General features: G+C 42.0%; 1 protein-coding gene across 3 annotated transcripts in view; it reads left to right on the forward strand.

Moving 5' to 3' along the window:
• ARHGEF26 (Rho guanine nucleotide exchange factor 26) overlaps window positions 1-18,773 on the forward strand; it is a 445,885-nt gene that overhangs the window by 12,699 nt on the left and 414,413 nt on the right. For all 3 annotated transcript variants that reach the window (XM_029615042.1, XM_029615040.1, XM_029615041.1), the window contains exon 3: window positions 5,121-5,266. In XM_029615042.1, coding sequence (XP_029470902.1) covers window positions 5,121-5,266 — 146 coding nt within the window. The remainder of the gene's footprint in view (window positions 1-5,120; window positions 5,267-18,773) is intronic.

Here is an 18,773-nt window from a genome sequence, read left to right on the forward strand (position 1 = left end):
TTGAGTGCCATAAGCCCTGGACTTCATTAAGTGTTCATATCGTGCCTTCATATGTGTCTCTTGTAAGAACACAATATCCAATTTTTGGTGTGTCAATTCTTTAAATAACAATCGTCTTTTAAATGGAGTACTCAGCCCCTTTACATTAATGGAACCAAATCTAAGCGACGCCATAATTATGCATAAAATGTGAATTCCCCACCCCAACGCTGCATATCAGTAAGAGACCTCCCCCGCATGCCACACCATATGATCGTTTGTAGATAATCCTGAAAAAATACCAATATTCCATTTGTAGCACTTCCCAAAACCCCCAGTACCTGAAAACTGAAAATATGTCCCCCTCTCGCTACACAGCTCCTCATCCAGAAATGTATGTTCCCACTCCCCTCCCCTCCCCTCCCGTTTGATCTGCCAATACCTCCTTGCAGATCGATACACCAAGTACTCTGGAGGAAACTTGTAAGCTATCCTACCACTCCCCAACACCCGATTAACTTTATATTGAAGTATCACATATATATATAAAAAGATAGTACAATTAGCTGGAAAATAAGCAATATCAATTGAATCTCTGTAACAAGAAAACATGAACATGCTCCATAAACAACGGATTCATACCATTAGGCATAACTTGCTGACTTAACTTATAGAGCAGGACACAATCTGCCCCACGTGAAAAACAGATGTGCAGAAAATATCAGGTCATGCTCGACGATTGCGAGTTGGAGTCCGAGTTTCTCTTCAGTCTGTTGCTGCGGGATCCCACCCGCTGCCATCTTGTGGAAGATATCGGCACGGTCGATTTCCTTTGCCTTGGCGGCAACACCGGAGTGAAGCCCTTGCTTTTCAAAATGGCCGCCGCCTCATGGATGGATTTGATCTGCGCTGATTTGCCTTCCCATGTAAAGGTGAGTCCAAACGGGTGAAGCCAACGATATTTAATGTTTTCTTTGCGCAAAAAGAGAGTTAGTTCCCGCAGCTCGAAGCGATTTCGCAGAGTCGCCTGTGAAAGATCCGCATAAATCGAGACCTCCTGGCCTTCCCAAGACCAGCGTGCCTGTTTCCTCGCCAAGTTAGCGATTTTCTCTTTCAGCGTATATTCGTGGAAACATACCACTATGTCCCGAGGAATGTTAGCCCCCACTGAGCGCATAGCTCTGTGTGCTCGATCTATTTTAATTATTGGCGGCTCCGGATTTGCATCGCCCTCGGACGAAGTTAAAATAAACTGGCAAAATCTGATTACCACGCCTGTTCAGTCTTTGTTCGCCTCGGATTCCTGTATGCCCCGAAATCTAAGGTTACTTCTCCTTGACCTATTTTCTAGGTCTGCCAGCTTAACTTTCATTAATTGATTTTCATCTTGCAGCTCTTGTTGAGACTCTTGCAAGACTCTAGAGATCTCCGTTTGACTCTCCAATCTGTTGTCCATCTCGTCCACTCTGTTTCCCACCTGGTTAAGTTCTTCCCTAAAGTCATCCAACATTTCGCGGATCTCTTGCTTATAGCTTTTTAGGTCTTTTCTCAAGGCACAGAACCAATTTCTAAAATCTGACCTGGACGGTGCCTCTTCCGCGTTAACATTAAATTCGTCGTCTGACGCGCTCTGACCCTCCGCCATCTCAGAAGCATGGGTGCTTTCCGTCTCGTTCATCTCCTGCTCAGACGCTCCCTGATATGAAAAACGCTTGAAATCGTAAACTTTTTTCTTCCCAGCCATCGATAAACCTAATCTATAGTCCAATATTTCAGGAGAGAAGGTTAGTCGAGAGCAATTATTGTGAATTAACAAATTTCTTTCGGGTGTCGAGGGAGCTCACAAGTTAAGCTGCCATCAGCTAGGCTGACGTCACTTCCTCCCCTGAATTCAGATTTCTAAACATCAAAACATTGTGATATAGGGAAATACATTTTCTGTTCTCACTACAAGATTTTCGTCATACAGAGTCGGAGGAACCCCTTGTCTGCATATAACATTTCTGTAATGTGCTTTATACTAATGCAAATGGCAGTGATCACCAAATTTTATCTTACTTTACATTTGAAAGAATATATAAAGTTGAATTGTTCTCAGAGTTAAGTTTTCATGGTTTATCTGTAAATATTATGTACTAGTTGACTGTATATTCTGTGGGAAGGAGCTAGAATTTTTGCTGCACAGTTTTTTGAGATTCTGTAGAACTTTTATGTACACTTACATGCAGTTTTACATCAGATGTACCAAAAAGGCAACCCCTCCCTTTTTTTTTTTTTGAGGTGTTGAATATTTTCTGTTCAGAGATAAAACACATTCTCCTATCCAATGCTGCTTCCTAAGAGTGACTAGGTATGTGCAAATGTGAGCAACAATTGTTTTTTTAAACAAACAATTTTTGAGTGCCAGTATTAGCTTTGCATTTCTGTATATAGCACAAAGAAAAATATGTGAGCGACCATGTAAAACCTGTGAGCATTGCTCCTAAACATAGGAGCTCACATATGAGGGAACTATGCTCCTATCTTTGTGTACATCGGAATAGATTTTTTTATAACATTTTTCTCCTTTTCTTTCTTTTTTAAATTTTAGATCTGTCCTAGTTAAACATTTTTCATCTTTTTCTTTCACTATTTTCCTTTCTTCTCTTTCCCCTTTGACATCTTCTAGGTCTGTTCCATTTTGCTGGAATTTTTGGTATTTTCATCTTTTTAGAATCCATATAGTTTTTGTTATGCTGACGGATGAGAGTGTGGACCGAGGTGAGGTTGGCACAACCTGAGAGGGCGAACCCCCACAGGTCCCCACCATCGGAAGGCGAGGCCGGACTGGTGCAGAGGGCTGGCTGGAGCTTCGCCAATACCAACCCCATTCCCCGCAGGTTGAGCCCTTGGGTTCGGGGGCCGGCAGGTCTTAGGTGGGCCCCTGTGAAGAGAGTGGTAAGCATCAGTGGAGTCGTCCAAGAACAGTCCCAGATCAGAAACCCAAGGGTCGCCGATAGCTAGTCCGAGGTCAGAAGCCAAAGAGTCACCGAGAACCAGTCCAGAGTCAGAAGCCAGGGGGTCGCCGATATCCAGTCCAGAGTCAGAAGCCAGAGGGTCGCCGAGAGCCAGTCCGAGGTTGAAGCCAAGAAATCTGTCCGAAGGCGACCAAGGATGGGAACTGGAGCAGGAAGAAGGTGCAGAAGGCAGGAACAGGACTCTGGAGGCAGGACACCACCGAAGCAGAAGGACCATGGAAGCAAGCAGACTCGTTGCCAAGTTGGGGAACCGGAAGAGGAGGCCCTTTGAAATAGCCCCAGGCTCCAGACGTCATCCATGGGCTGGACTGCAATTAGTGAGGCTGGCCCCTTAAATATCTGCAGGAGGCGCGGCCTCGTGCCTACGGAGGGCCTGGCCCGGAGAGGGCTGCCGGAGGCGATGGTCCACGGCCCTGTGCCACAAAGAGTAGGTCAGCGGTCATCTCCCCTGCCACAGGAGGTGGTACAGGTCTGGAGGCGGAAGCTCCTAAAGCATCTGGGACCTGGCGCGCGCGGCGGGGATGTCTCCCTGCGGCCGTGCGGGTCCCGGCGGAGTTGCCGGCATCGGCGAAAGAGTTGAGGGGGACCGGCCGCCGGTAGCCACAGCTGGCACATGTAACAGTTTTATTTTAGTGTTCCCAATAAAACCAGCAAAGCTCCAGTAGAGCTTCCTCATGTTTATCTCATCTGTCCCTCAGCTTTTCTCTTCTACCCCTCACCCTCACCCTCTTCCTTTCCTCTACCCCCTTCCTTGCCAAGGCTGTCTCTGCTCTTACCTCCACCTTGCCCACCTCTTAGTCTGTCTTGCTATTTGTAACCCTAATCTACCTTCTAGTCTGTCTTCTTTCCTCAAGCTAGGTTGTCTCTTCCCTCATCCCCTCATCCCCTACTCCACCTATTGCTTCTTTATTCCATGGATACTGTTTTCTTCTCTTCATATGCCATCTTATGCAGACTCCACCCTGCCTTCACTTACCCTTTATGGCTTCTTTCCCTGTTCCTACAGTCAGTTTCTCCTCTCCTCCCTCTTCAGGTTCTCTCCTTCTCTGTCTTTCACTAGCAGCCTATCTCAGCTGCTCAGCCTTGTTTACTGACTGTGAGCCATATGGTGCTGGCAAATATTCAGTGTTCTCCTGTACCAGGGTAGCAACTCTGGTCCCCAAGTGCCACTAACAGGTCTGTTTTTCAGGATATCCACAATGAATGTGCTTGAGAGATTTGCATGCACCCCTCCACAGTAGGCAAATATATTTCATGGATATTCATTGTGGATATCCTGAAAACAAGACCCGTTGGTGGTATTTGAGGAGTGGAATTGCCTACCCCTGTCCTATAGAGTAGGATAATTGTAGGTGGAGTTGCCAAGGTTGTGGAATCATGACAAACTAGGGGCCTAGAGGTTTTTTTGTTTGTTTGTTTTAAAGAGATTAGTGAAAGGTATTTCCAGTTCAGTCCAGATCCACACACAGGATAACCAAAGTAGGAAAATTAACTGGGTAGTTAGACCAAATGTTCTCAGATATTTTAGCAAGATGAGTTACTTCCATTGTTAATTGTTTCAAGGCTCTCAATTTTTCACCTTGTCTAGTGCCTTATGTGCTGAAAAGGGCTTCAAAGTTACTGGATCAAGATCTTTTATAGAGCCCAACACATTCCCAAGGGAGGTTGGTGAGGAACCGTAATTCAGCTTTTAGTTGTATGGGTCTAGCTGTTTGGAATAAGGTGCTTTTTGGAACTTTGTTAAGAAAAGAATTACCTGAAATTTAGTAAATTTTAAGGCGCTGTTTGTTGAAGCTTTTAAAGGGTATCTGTTCAGATATTTGAAGTATTGAATTGAGACCATTGATTGGGAGCTATTTGAGCTGGTGAGTTTGATTTTTCAATGGGGTGAAAAAGTGAAGGGAGAAGCAATTTCTAAGAGAGGCTAATGCAATTTTTTTTAGGATTTTAGGTTGGTTATGTGTTCGAAAGATGTACAGGATGCATTTTGTGTTGGGTAGGTTGGGGGAGGATAGGGCTTATGTTTTGTTTTGTTTTTTATTACAGTTTGAAAACCCCTTAATAAATCTTTGGTTTATGCAGTAGAATAATTTAAAATAAATCAAATATTGTTTGGTACTCTAGCGGCTGCTGTATTGTATCAGAACTATAAAGAAAAGGCTCTGGAGATTGAATCCGATGAAGATACTGATCCCAAAGAACAAAAATTACCTGATAGGATAGTTGTTCAACATAAACCTTTGAGATCTACATGGAGTCAGCTGTCTATGGTGAGTAGCTTTCTTTATATTGTACTTCTTCAAAATACTTCTTCAGATTTGGTAAAAACTGGATATATATGTGTGTGTGTGTGTGTTTGTAGATATAGGTGATGGGCCATATGTACTAAGCATTTTACCCATAGACCAAAAATAGAAGAAAACACTTAATATATCTTTATGGTAATTCCTTTCTTACTACAAGCTGCTTTATTTTATTTTCTGGCCAGTTTTAAGTATAAAAGCTTTTGCACATTTTGCAATCCTCAAGCTTCTTTGCAATCTGGACATTTTAGTCAAATCTTTTTTTTTTTTTTTTAATTCTTAATTTTATTTTGTGTTTGATACCTCTGTATGCATAGCTCAGAGGGCTTCCCACTCTCTATCTGTCTCTGTTCCTTGCCCCCATGAAAACCGACAGTGTAGGAGATTTGGATTATCATTACATGTGAACAGGGAGGGCAAAGAAATGAAGACTATTGGGGATGGGGTAAAGGAGTGATGCAGTGATTATTTGCTGTTTTATGTGTTTCTTCATTATTGCTTTAATATGAGTGTGTATGAATTAGAAGATAAACAATGCAAACTACTGCAAGTTTCCTTAGACCATTAAGGCTCATTTTTCTGTGCTTCCCTTTGGATTTATTTTTCAGGATGTCTCTGTCATGTATAAAACCTAATATTTGACTACTAGTGTCTTTCTTTTTATGGGTGTGAATAAATGACACAGACATTTATTTATTTATTTAAGTCTTTTCTATACCGTCGTTTAGTAGTTTCCGTCACAACGGTTTACAATAGGCACAAACAAATAATGATGCTGAAACGTTACTTTACACAAGTGCCATATCGGTCCAGGACATAGTTTTTAAAAATAAGATAAATGTAGTGTGATAAGATACTGTACGGTGTTTTTTTTTTGGAATTAAAAGCAATGCTAACTTTATCAGTGTCACTTTATCTTATAGTGATGGATGATCAGACAAAGTAATATAAAAAAATAAATAAAATACAGCTACACGCCTATCGCTTGTGGTGGTGTGTGTTTGATTTTCATTTGTTCATATCTCGCACTTCACCGGCTTCACTATTCACCTACTCTCTTTGATAGGTTTGCTTAAATAACCAGGTTTTTAGGTTTTTTCGAAAGGATTTGTTGTCGCTTTGTAACCTTCATTCTAAAGGCATGGTGTTCCATAGTATGGGTCCTGCCAGCGATAGAGCTCTTTCTCTTACTTGTGTGAGTCTTGCTGTTTTTATCTTAGATTTCTGTTTGGTACGTGAATGCGGAGGGCTGTGTTGAGCCACTCTGCTTTTTCATTGTGTATTAATTTATGTATGGTGCAAAGTGTTTTGTATTGAACTCTTTATTCAATTGGGAGCCAGTGTAACTCGGCTAGGGTTTCTGTGATGTGGTCTTTTTTACTTTTCCTGTCAAAATTCTTGCAGCAGTGTTTTGTAGAATTTGTAGTGGTCTAAGTGATGTGTATGGTAGACCTAGTAGTAAGGTATTGCAGTAGTCGGTGCTTGCAAAAATCAATGCTTGTAGCACTGAACGAAAGTTTATAGTCGTTAGCAGTGGTTTGAGTCTTCTGAGAACCATGAGTTTGGAGTATCCCTCTCTCACTTACAATGATATATGTTGTTTTAGGCTTAGTTCAGAATCGATTATAACTCCTAGGTTCCGTACTTTCTCTGCTAGTTCTATTTTTTGGTTGTTTTTGATTGTGATTGTCTTTTGGATGATCTCATTCTTTTTGCGTTCTAAGTGTAGGAATTCTGTTTTTTCAATATTGATTACTAGCTCCATTTGGTTTAGTAGTTGTTTTATGATATCGAGGTACATATTGGCTAAGTTTAGTGTTTTTTCAATAGTTTCATCTATGAGTAGTATTAGCTGAATGTCGTCAGCGTATATATAGTGTGTTATGCCTAGACCGGCTAGTAGGTGGCCCAATGGTAATAGGTATATGTTGAAGAGGGTAGCAGATAGAGCTGACTCCTGTGGAACCCCTGTTTGCAAGTGTATTTTCTCTGACATTGCGTCTTTGATTTGAACTTGGAAATATCTGTTGCTTAGATATGATCTAAACCATTTGAGAATTATGTTACTTAAACCTATTTCATTTAGTCTATTTAAAAGGATTTCATGATTTACAGTATCAAATGCTGCTGAGAGGTCCAGCATTACTAAGATATAATGTTTGCAGTTGTCGAATCCTCTCATGATGTTGTCTGTTAGTGCTAGCAGGAATGTTTCAGTGCTATAGTGTTTTCTAAAGCCATGCTGTGATGGATACAAGATGTTATTATTATCTAAGTGTTCCGCTAGTTGCTTTTGTATAGTTTTTTCAATTAGTTTTGCGATTAGTGGTAGGTTTGAAACTGGTCTGTAATTGCTCAGGTTAAGTGGGTCGCTGTTTTTCTTCTTTAGGATTGGTTTTACAATTGCCCCTTTTAGACTATCTGTCATGATTCCTTCCTCTAGTGATAGGTTCAGTATCTTTGTTAATGTTGGTGATACTGTGTTGGCTATATTTTTTATTTCAGTGGTTGGTATTGTGTCAGATGCATGCAGGGCCGGGTTTAGTTTTTTTAACATCGATTCAATTTCCATTTCAGAAACCATCTCGAATGTTGTCCATTGTTCTATATCTCTTTTTTTCGTTTTTATTTCTTGTTTCGTTGTACGAGGAATTTTTGTTTTTAAGTTTTTTATTTTGTCGTTGAAAAAGGTGGCTATTTCATTGCATTTATTTACTGGTAGGTTTTGTGGAGGGTTGGATTTGTCATTAGTGAGATCTCTTACTATGGAAAATAGTGTCCTTGGGGTGTTAGCATACTGATATCATTGGAATGAGGCAGGGAATGTATTTAATGAGAAGATAGGAAGAGCAGTGTAACCCTATACAGATTAATGACCTGCAGTTTGCAGCCTGAGCTAGCTGCACACATGAACTTTCTAAGATATAAGATAAGGGTTGGAAGGGCCAACACAAACAAGCAGCAGCTTTTTGCACACACATAAAATGAACTGAAGAGAGAACTTTGGGAATGGAGATTTTAAAAATAGAATATAGCCATTCTAAAAAGTGCATACTTCATTCTAAACATTGCAAAAAATATCAGAAATAAAAAAATATATGAAGGAAAAGACACAGGAAGAATATCAAAACTGGTAGCATTAAAGCCAAGAAACAGACAAATGGACACTGAAGAACATAGCTAGTACTGTTTTAAAAGTGTAAAACTTCTTGCACCTTAGCCATATATATATATTCCAATTTGATCTGCATGCTAGCCACAAAAAATAATGGATAATCTGAAATTTTGAGGAAATAATTTTTCTGATTTTCATTGTCTCAAGAAATAACATGATCTTAAGGTGGCTAAAGGTGACAGCAAAAATCAGAAAGATACTTGGAAGCATAGGGAAAGGATCAGAAGAAAAAAGGAGGCAATATTGCCCATATACAAGTCCCTGGTGAGACCTCAACTTGAATACTGAGTACAGTTCTGGAGATTGCATCTTCAAAAGATTATAAACCAGTTAGAGTCAGTTCAGAGGGTGGCTACTAAAATAGTCATTGGTCTTTGTTCTGAAGCATGAGGGACATATTTAAATATCTAAACATGTATACCTTGGAGGTATTTAAAGATGGTATAGAGACCTTTAAATACCTCCAAGGTTTCCATGCACAGGAGTTGGGCATCTTGGAACAGAAATGAGGCTTTAGAATGAGGGGTCATAGTATTAAGGGTCATGATATAAGGGGTAGACTCGGGAGTAATCTAAGGAAAAGACAGTTTGGAGAACTGCAGACAGTTATTTTAGATCTGTGTGATGTTAATTGTTTACCTGAAAGTCAACTTGGACTTTATCACCCCGCATACCCAGAATTAGAGATCCATAATTACTTTACAAGCTAAGGGGGGTCATTCATCAGATTGCAATAGGGCCCTAACTCCTGCGATAACACCATAATGCATGCAATAAATATCACATTGTGAAATCCATATACAGATTGGAAAAATGTATTCAAGTGGGAGGAGTTTGGGCGGAGTATATTCCTATATTAAAAGGATCAAATGAAAAACAGACAACTACCAGTATGGGTAAATGGTGCAGTGTAAGAGGCTTTAAAGCCAAAAAGTCATCCTTTAAAAATTGGAAAGCAGGGCCTATTGAGGAAAATAGAAAGAGCAAAAGCACTGGCAAGTTAGATGTAAAATATTAATGGCAGGCCAAGAAAATTTGAGGAGAGACTTGCCAAAGAGATCAAAACTAATTGTATAAACTTCCTGGTACATTAAAAACAAATCTGGGTGGGAGTCAGTTGGGCCATAATATGACTTGCAGTATAGAAGTTAAAAGATGGTCAAGGCCATAGCAGAAAATGAATTAATCGTTTTGGTCTTCACAACAGAGGATGTTGGGGAGATACCTTTTGTCTGAACCATTTTTTGGAGATGTTGATTCAGAAGATGTGAAACAAATCAGTGAGAATCTTTTCAAATTGATAAAATAAATAGTAGCAAATCACCAGGACCTGATGGTATTCACCAGAGTTCTACAGGAAATCAAATGCAAAATTGTAGACCTACTGGAAATCTGTAACCTTCTTTTAAATTTGCCATTGTATCTGAGAAGTGGAAAATGTAGTCAGTGTAACACTAATCCTTTTTTTTTTTTTTTTTAAAGAGGCTCCATGGTGATCCAGGAAACTACAGTTCAGTGAGCTTGATGTTGGAGCTAGTAAAATGGTGGAAAATATTCTTAAAAACAAAATTTCTAGCTATATGGATAAATATATGTTAATAAGAAAGAGCCAGCATGGATTTAGCAAAAGGAAGTGATGCCTCACTTATCTATTAAGCTTCTTTTGAAGATGTAAGCAAACATGTGGATAAGGGTGGGCCAGTCATGTATATGAATTTTCAGAAGGCATGTGACCAAGTCCCTCATGAGACACTTCAAAATATTTTTTTAAAAGTACATCTTAGATTGTAAGTCCTCTTGGGCTGGGAAATAACTACAGTAACTGTATTATAACTTGCCTTGAGCTTGGATTTGGAAAAGGCAAGTAAAATCCAAATCCAAAAAGTCATGGGATAAGACGTGCTGTTCTGTTGTGGATTGGTAACTGGTTAAAAGATAGGAAAGAGAGAGTAAGACTAAATGACTAGTTTTCCCAGTGGTGAGAGGTGAATAGTGGAGTGCTTCAGGGATTTGTTCTGGGAGGAGTATTTGCCCCTTTTTCCAGATTGTTAATGAGTGAGTTGATGACACTTGCAAATGACACAAAATTATTTAGATTAGTTAAAACACAAGAAGACTGAGGAATTGCAGGAGGGCTTTGCAAGACCAGGAAACTGGACATCTAAATGACAGATGAAAATTAATGTAGACAAGTGCAAAGTGATACATATGAAGAAGAATAATTCTAACTCTATTTCTCTATCTTATCTATCCATCTAGATTTTGTACTGTACATGATGCCTCTATAGATCTATGTTGCAACCACACCTTGAGTACTATGTGCAATTCTGGTTACCCCATCTCAAAAAAGATACAGCAGAACTGGAAAGGATTCAGAGAAGGGCAAAATAATAATAAAGGGAATGGACTGACTCCCTTATGAAGAAAAGCAAGACAGGTTATGACTCTTCAACTTGGAGAAGAGATGACTGAGAGGGGCTATGATAGAAGTTGATAAAATCATGGGTGTGGTAGAACAGGTTAATAAGGAACAATTAATTTTTCTGTCAATAAGCAGGGCATTTAGCCATGCAGCGTGGGTGACGTCATCCGTGATGTCACGAGGCGGTGCTTACTCTCTCAGCTCGAAGAGCTTTGAAGTGCGCATGCACCGGCGGTCCCGATCTGTCTCCTCAGTTTTTAGTTTTTCCACGGTACCTCACGGATGGTATAGCATACTCTCGATCTCCTCACAAGAAAAAAGAAGACTCAGAAGAAGTCATCATGCCGAAGAGCCCAGGTTTTAAGTACTGCTCCTGTGGGAAGATAATGTCGGTGACCAATGGACATAATTGCTGTTTATGTCTCGGTCCCAACCACGACCAGGCCGCATGTAAAGATTGTGGCAGGATATCCCTATGGGCTAGGCACCATAGGGCCAAAAAAATGGAGAGGTTGAGGCACTCATCTTCATATGCCCGCTCTCCAACCGACCGACAATCGACAAAATCCTCTCCGGGAAAGAAAAAACCCTAGTCCGAGGCTCCACGACACGAACATTCGGCTTCGGAGGCCGCGCACCGAGAACCGTGTCGGCGACAGCACCTCGTGCGTCGAGCGCCACACCGAACCTGATGCATACGGTACATGCTCCATCAGACCCTGCGGCGGTCCTATCCATTTTGTCGCACCCGACACATGCGTTGGCAGCCGTAAAGGCGTCGATGCCTACGATGCACTCCGCATTAAAGGACCACATGAACCATGCGACAAACAAAAGCAAGAAATCTTCTCAGCAGCATACAGCGACATGTTTCAAAAGAAAAACCAACCGAGACTCCCCATAAGTCTTCTTCCAAGACAAAACATATTGTGCCACCTTCTGGAGCAACCTCTTCATCAAGATCCGCTGCTCCACATCCCACATCTCCACAAGGGAGTCATCACTCTCCCTCCTCGGTTTTTTCTGATATAGCCATAGAGGAGCCAGCGGGTAGTTGGAACTCATCACCAGATATTCAATTCCTTCCTCGCAACTTGCGGAAGAGGTCAAGCTCTCCACTCCTCAGGATTGCGTAAAACGGTCACACAGAGGTGACATGAGTACTATTCCACCTCAACAACCATCGGCCCAGGAAACAATGTCTCAAATTTCTACCCTTCTGCAGAATTTCTTCCAGGGCCTACAGTCAAATCATCCTCCAACACCATCGAAACCACATAAAATTACATCGTCGCATGTTTCTCTTTCTCTGCAAAAATGAACATCCCCACAGAATTCAAATTCTCCTCCATCTTCCACTCATGTAATGTCCCCAGAATTCTCGCCACTTTCATCTCCCGGCTGTTCTATGGGAATTCCATCGGACCTTCCACACCACCAGAAGATCTCACTTATGCTAAGGTTTTGGAAAAGTTGGGTTTAGCCCTTAATATAGAGACTCAGAAACTGCCAGATCCCAGATCTGAAGTTATGGGGATCCTTCAGATTTTAGAAGTGCCAGCTTGAACCAACTGCTTTTTCTTCCCACCAAGTTTTGGAATCCCTTATGGACAAGACTTGGGATACTCCGCATCTTGTTTCTTCTACTTCCAGGAAACTGGACCTCAAGTATAGGATGCAGAAGATTTATTATTATTCCAACGTCCAGATTCCTTATAACTCAGTTGTTGTGGAATCAGCAATGAGAAGAACTAAGAACAGGCTATATTCCAATGTGCCACCAGGCAAAGATAACAAAATTTTGGATGACTTTGGTTGTAAAATTTACCAAAACTCCATGCTTGGATCCCGAATACATCAACTGTACTCAACAACTTCAACTTTTCCTTGCAACATCTCACGCAGATGCCCCCTTTCAACAACCTTTTCAAGACTTACAAGAAGGCTTGCGGCATTTACTAAGAACAGCATATGAAGCTTTTGATACATTTGCAGGTTTTCGGCCACTTCAGTCTCACTAGACATCTACTGTGGCTGCGTGCAAGTAGCATTAGGGAGGATGTTCATGACAGGTTAGCGAAATTGCCATGTAGGCCTGATAATCTCTTTGGGGAAAAGCTTAGAGAAACCATTTCCCAAATAAAGGAACAGAACATTGCAGTCCAATCATTAACATCTCCCTCAGACACACCATCAGCATCCAGGCGTTACTACAGCCAGTACAAAAGAGGATACTATTATAGAAGGCCATACCGTTACTACCAACCGTACCTCCAAAATTACAGACAACAAACCTACCAGCAGAAAAGACCTCAATCTCCGCTTCAAGGACAAAGGCCCTGATCCCAAAGACAAAAGAAATGACAATCATCTTAACCACCCCCCAAACAACCTTTTTAAATACTCTCGCCATAACAGCAACAAAACATGTAGGGGGCAGACTCTCCCAGTTTCATTCGAATTGGTCCACAATCACCACAGACCAGTGGGTACTGGATATAATTTCACACGGTTACAACTACAATTCAACTATATCCCAACACTTCCCTGTCCTATTCGACCCAGGACGTCACAGGTACAGATTCCCTCACTAATGCAGGAAGCAAAATTACTGCTTCATCAAAAAGCAATCAACCCAGTCCCTTTCTCAAAAAGGGGGAAAGGTTACTATTCCCAATACTTCCTCATCCCCAAAATATCAGGAGGTCGTCATCCCATCCTGGACCTCCGAGCTCTCAACAAGCATCTCAAGAAAAAAGTTCAAGATGACATCTCTCAAGACAGTCCTTCCTTTTTTTACAAACCAACGACTGAATGTGTTCACTAGACCTAAAGGATGCATACACACACATTCCGATTCACAAGAAATTCTGGCATTACCTCTGTTTCCAAGTGGGAAATCAGCGCTATCAATACAAAGTACTCCCTTTTGGCCTCTCCTCTGCCCCAAGAGTCTTCACGAAATGTCTTGTTGTTGTTGTGGCACACTTACGCAAAAAGAGGATAAAGATTTTTCCATACTTAGACGATTGGCTAATCAGCTCCTCCAGTGCCCGAATCCTACAGACTCATGTGGAGGAAACAATTCTCTGTCTAGAGAGTCTGGGTTGGATTGTAAACTATCTCCATCCTTCTCAAGACATACAATTCATTGGAGTGAAAATTCAGACTACCATTTCAAGAGCCTTTCTGCCACTGGACAGAATTCAAACTTTGAGGTCCCTTTGTCAGTCTCCCCATCGTCAGAAATTCACTTCCGTTGGGCCACATGGCTGCAGCCATTCATGTGGTTCAAAACACACGTCTACACATAAGACGTCTCCAATGGGGTCTAAAAACTCAATGGAGCCAGGTTACTCAACAAATGTCCCAAAGGATACAAATTTCAAAATCCATGCGCAGAGACATCCTTTGGTGGCTAAGTCCTTCAGTCTTAACCAAGGGAAGTCCACTGTGGTGGCCTCCTCATCAGCTTATCATAACAACAGATGCATCAATAAAGGGCTGGGGAGCCTATCTCCTACACCTAGAAACCCAGGGAGTCTGATCCAAGAGCGAGTAAAGTTTTCAGATAAACTTGCTAGAGCTCAGAGCACTAAAAAAAACTCTCTACTAGCATTCCAGTCGTGGATACAGGGAAAATCTGTGATGATTCACACGGACAACCAAGTAGCAATGTTCTACATAAACAAACAAGGAGGATCTGGTTCCTTGATTCTTTGCAAGGAAGCAATTCAAATATGGGAATGGGCAGAACACAACAGAGTTCTAATTCAGGCTTCCAACCTGTCAGGTCTTGCGAACACGAAAGCAAACAAACTCAGCAGGGTTTTCCACCCTCACGAATGGTCACTGAAGCAATCAGAAGCGGACAGGATCTTCGCATACTGGGGCATGCTAGAGATGGATCTGTTCGCGTCAGAAGACAACAGAAAAGTAAGGAAGTTCTGCTCGCTTCTTCCCAGCATACACAGGACATCACAGGATGCTTTCTTGATTCTGTGGACGAACAGCCTCCTATTCGCCTTCCCGCCAATTCCGTTGATTTCACGCACGATTCAGAAATTATGGCAGAGCGGATTTAATTCTCATTGCGCCTGCTTGGCCGAGACAACCGTGGTATGCTTATCTTCTTCATCTCTCAATTAGTCCACCGATTCATAAGAACATAAGAAAATGCCATACTGGGTCAGACCAAGGGTCCATCAAGCCCAGCATCCTGTTTCCAACAGTGGCCAATCCAGGCCATAAGAACCTGGCAAGTACCCAAAAACTAAGTCTATTCCATGTAACCATTGCTAATGGCAGTGGCTATTCTCTAAGTGAACTTAATAGCAGGTAATGGACTTCTCCTCCAAGAACTTATCCAATCCTTTTTTAAACACAGCTATACTAACTGCACGAACCACATTCTCTGGCAACAAATTCCAGAGTTTAATTGTGCGTTGAGAAAAAAGAACTTTCTCCGATTAGTTTTAAATGTGCCCCATGCTAACTTCATGGAGTGCCCCCTAGTCTTTCTACTATCCGAAAGATAGTACCTTAAAATCATGAGATAGTACCTTAAAATCATGAGAGGTCTAGAACGGGTAGATTCACATCTACCCGTTCTAGACCTCTCATGATTTTAAACACCTCTATCATATCCCCCCTCAGTCGTCTCTTCTCCAAGCTGAAAAGTCCTAACCTCTTTAGTCTTTCCTCATAGGGGAGTTGTTCCATTCCCCTTATCATTTTGATAGCCCTTCTCTGTACCTTCTCCATCGCAATTATATCTTTTTTGAGATGCGGCGACCAGAATTGTACACAGTATTCAAGGTGCGGTCTCAGCATGGAGCGATACAGAGGAATTATGACATTTTCTGTTTTATTCATCATTCCTTTTCTAATAATTCCCAACATTCTGTTTGCTTTTTTGACTGCCGCAGCACACTGCACCAACGATTTCAATGTGTTATCCACTATGACACCTAGATCTCATAGTGGATAACACATTGAAATCGTCGGGGCAGTGTGCTGCGGCAGTCAAAAAAGCAAACAGAATGTTGGGAATTATTAGAAAAGGAATGATGAATAAAACGGAAAATGTCATAATTCCTCTGTATCGCTCCATGGTGAGACCGCACCTTGAATACTGTGTACAATTCTGGTCGCCGCATCTCAAAAAAGATATAATTGCGATGGAGAAGGTACAGAGAAGGGCTACCAAAATGATAAGGGGAATGGAACAACTCCCCTATGAGGAAAGACTAAAGAGGTTAGGACTTTTCACTAATCAATGATCCCCTTTCTCCTTTCTCAGGGCAAGGGGAATCTCATACACCCCATGCAGTCATCTCTTCACTTAACGGCATGGAGATTGAATGGGAAGTACTAAACGGACTAAATCTCCCTCCCAACATCACAGAGGTTTTGATAGCAGACAGAAAGCCTTCCACCAGAAGGAATTATGCTTTCAAATGGAAAAGATACTTGAATTGGTGCGACCAACAGAAGATGAACCCTTTTCATTGTCCTCTGCAAACACTACTGTTCTACTTGCATATCTTATCCCTCTCAGGGCTAGCAGTTACATCCATCCGGGTTCACCTCAGCTCTATAGCAGCTTACCGCTCAATGAATAATGGATCTTCCATTTCTTCTCATCCTCTGATTTCAAAATTCATGAAAGGTTTAAATCACTTACACCCGCCAATTCAGAAATCTCCAGTCCCATGGGATGTAAATCTGGTCCTAGCAACTCTGATGAAACCTCTATTTGAACCCATGTCATCCTCATTGTTCAAATATCTGAGCTGGAAAGTTCTCCTCTTGGTGGCCATCACCTCGGCGAGAAGAATAAGTGAACTCCAATCACTAGTGGTCAACTTCCCTTATCTACAGTTTCATCACGATATAGTCTTTATTACAGACTCATCCTTTTTTTTCTACCGAAAGTTGTCTCATCCTTTCATTTGAATGAAGCAATCTCCTTACCAGTCTTTTACCCGAAACCACACTCCGACCCTCAAAGAACTCTTCATACACTGGACTGTAAGAGAGCTTTAGCCTATTACAAAAACAGGACGCAACCCATCAGGCGCACCTCTCAATTATTTGTCTCATTTAACCTGAACAACCGGGACAGCCAGTCTCTAAAAGAACTCTATCAAACTGGCTAACGGCTTGCATCCAGTTCTGCTACTCCCAAAAGGCAATTTCTCTACCAACTCCAGTTAGAGCTCACCAGATCAGAGCCACAGCCACTTCAATAGCACATATCCAGGGAGTGCCCATTCAAGACATCTGCAAGGCAGCAACCTGGTCTTCCATTCACAATTTTATTTCCCATTATTGCCTAGGCCAACACTCCGCAGCGGACACCTCGCTGGGGTCGGCAATTCTACATAATGTTAAAAACTTGTAATGGCTGTCCACAAAAAAAAACCCAAATAGAAAATCAAGTACCTTCTGTGCGCAACCTGGGGCAGATCTTAAAACCTGCTTGTGAGTATAGATTTGTTCACGCAACCCAGCGCAAACAAATCTACACCCAATTTTATAACATGCGTGCGCAGCCGCATGCATGTTTTAAAATCCAGGGTCGGCGCGTGCAAGGGGGTGCACAATTGTGCAACTTGCACGCACCGAGCCACACAACCTTCCTCCATTCGGCCTCTGAGGTCCTTCCGAGGCCGAAATCGGAGCGGCCTCGGAGGGAACTTTCCTTTTGCCTCTCTCCACCTTCCCCTACCTAACCCGCCCCCCAGCCCTACCTAAAACCTCCCCCTTACCTTTGTTCCAAAATGCCCCGGCACAGGCCACTGTGTTGGAGCACTTGGCCCCGCCCCCGGACCGCCCCATTTTCGAAGCCCCGGGACATACGCGCGTCTTGGGGCTTGCGTGCGCCGCCGAGCCTATGCAAGATAGGCTCGGCGCGCGCAGGGGCAGCTTTTCGGGGGTTAGGCACGTAACCCTTTGAAAATCTGCCCCCCTATGTGCTTGGGACTCCCTCGCTGCATGGCTAAATGCTCTGCTTATCGTCGGAAAAAAGCAAGTTTGCTTACCGTAAATGGTGTTTTCCGTAGATAGCAGGGAATTAAGCCATGCAATCCCTCCCGCCTCCCTGGAATGCCATTCCTTTTCAACACTACACTCACATTTAGCTTGGAAAAACAAACGGAGGAGACGGCTCGAGGAGCGCGAGCCACCCCAGTGCATGCGCACTTCAAAGCTCTTCGAGCTGAGAGAGTAAGCTCCACCTCGTGACATCAGTTACTATGTTTCATTGTAAAGCGCAATGCTGAATTATTGTTGAATGTAAACCGAGGTGATGTTACTTACGTACCCCGGTATATAAAAATCTATAAATAAAATAAAATAAATAAAATAAATGTCACCCATGCTGCATGGCTAATTATGCTTATCTTTTAAAAGAGGAGGTGAAGGAAGCTACTTTAGCCAAAAGACCTTCATTCAAAAATTGGAAGAAGTATCCAACAGAAGAAAATAGGATAATGCATAAGCGTTGGCAAGTTAAATGTAAGACATTGATAAGATAGGCTAAGAGAGAATTGGCCGTAGTGGCAAAAACTCACAGTAAAAACTTTTTAAAATATATCTGAAGCAGAAAGCCTGTGAGGAAGTCAGTTGGACCGTTAGATGATCGAGGGGTTAAAGGGGCACTTAGAGAAGATAAGGCCATCGCGGAAAGATGAAATGATTTCTTTGCTTCGGTGTTTACTGAAGAGGATGTTGGGGAGGTACCCATACTGGAGAAGGTTTTCATGGGTAATGATTCAGATGGGATGAACTTAGAAGATGTGGTAAGCCTGATTGACAAACTGAAGAGTAGTAAATCACCTGGACCAGATGGTATACACCCCAGAGTTCTGAAG

This window comes from Rhinatrema bivittatum, chromosome 9 (genome assembly GCF_901001135.1).
Source record: "Rhinatrema bivittatum chromosome 9, aRhiBiv1.1, whole genome shotgun sequence".
In the NCBI taxonomy this organism is placed as follows: domain Eukaryota; kingdom Metazoa; phylum Chordata; class Amphibia; order Gymnophiona; family Rhinatrematidae; genus Rhinatrema; species Rhinatrema bivittatum.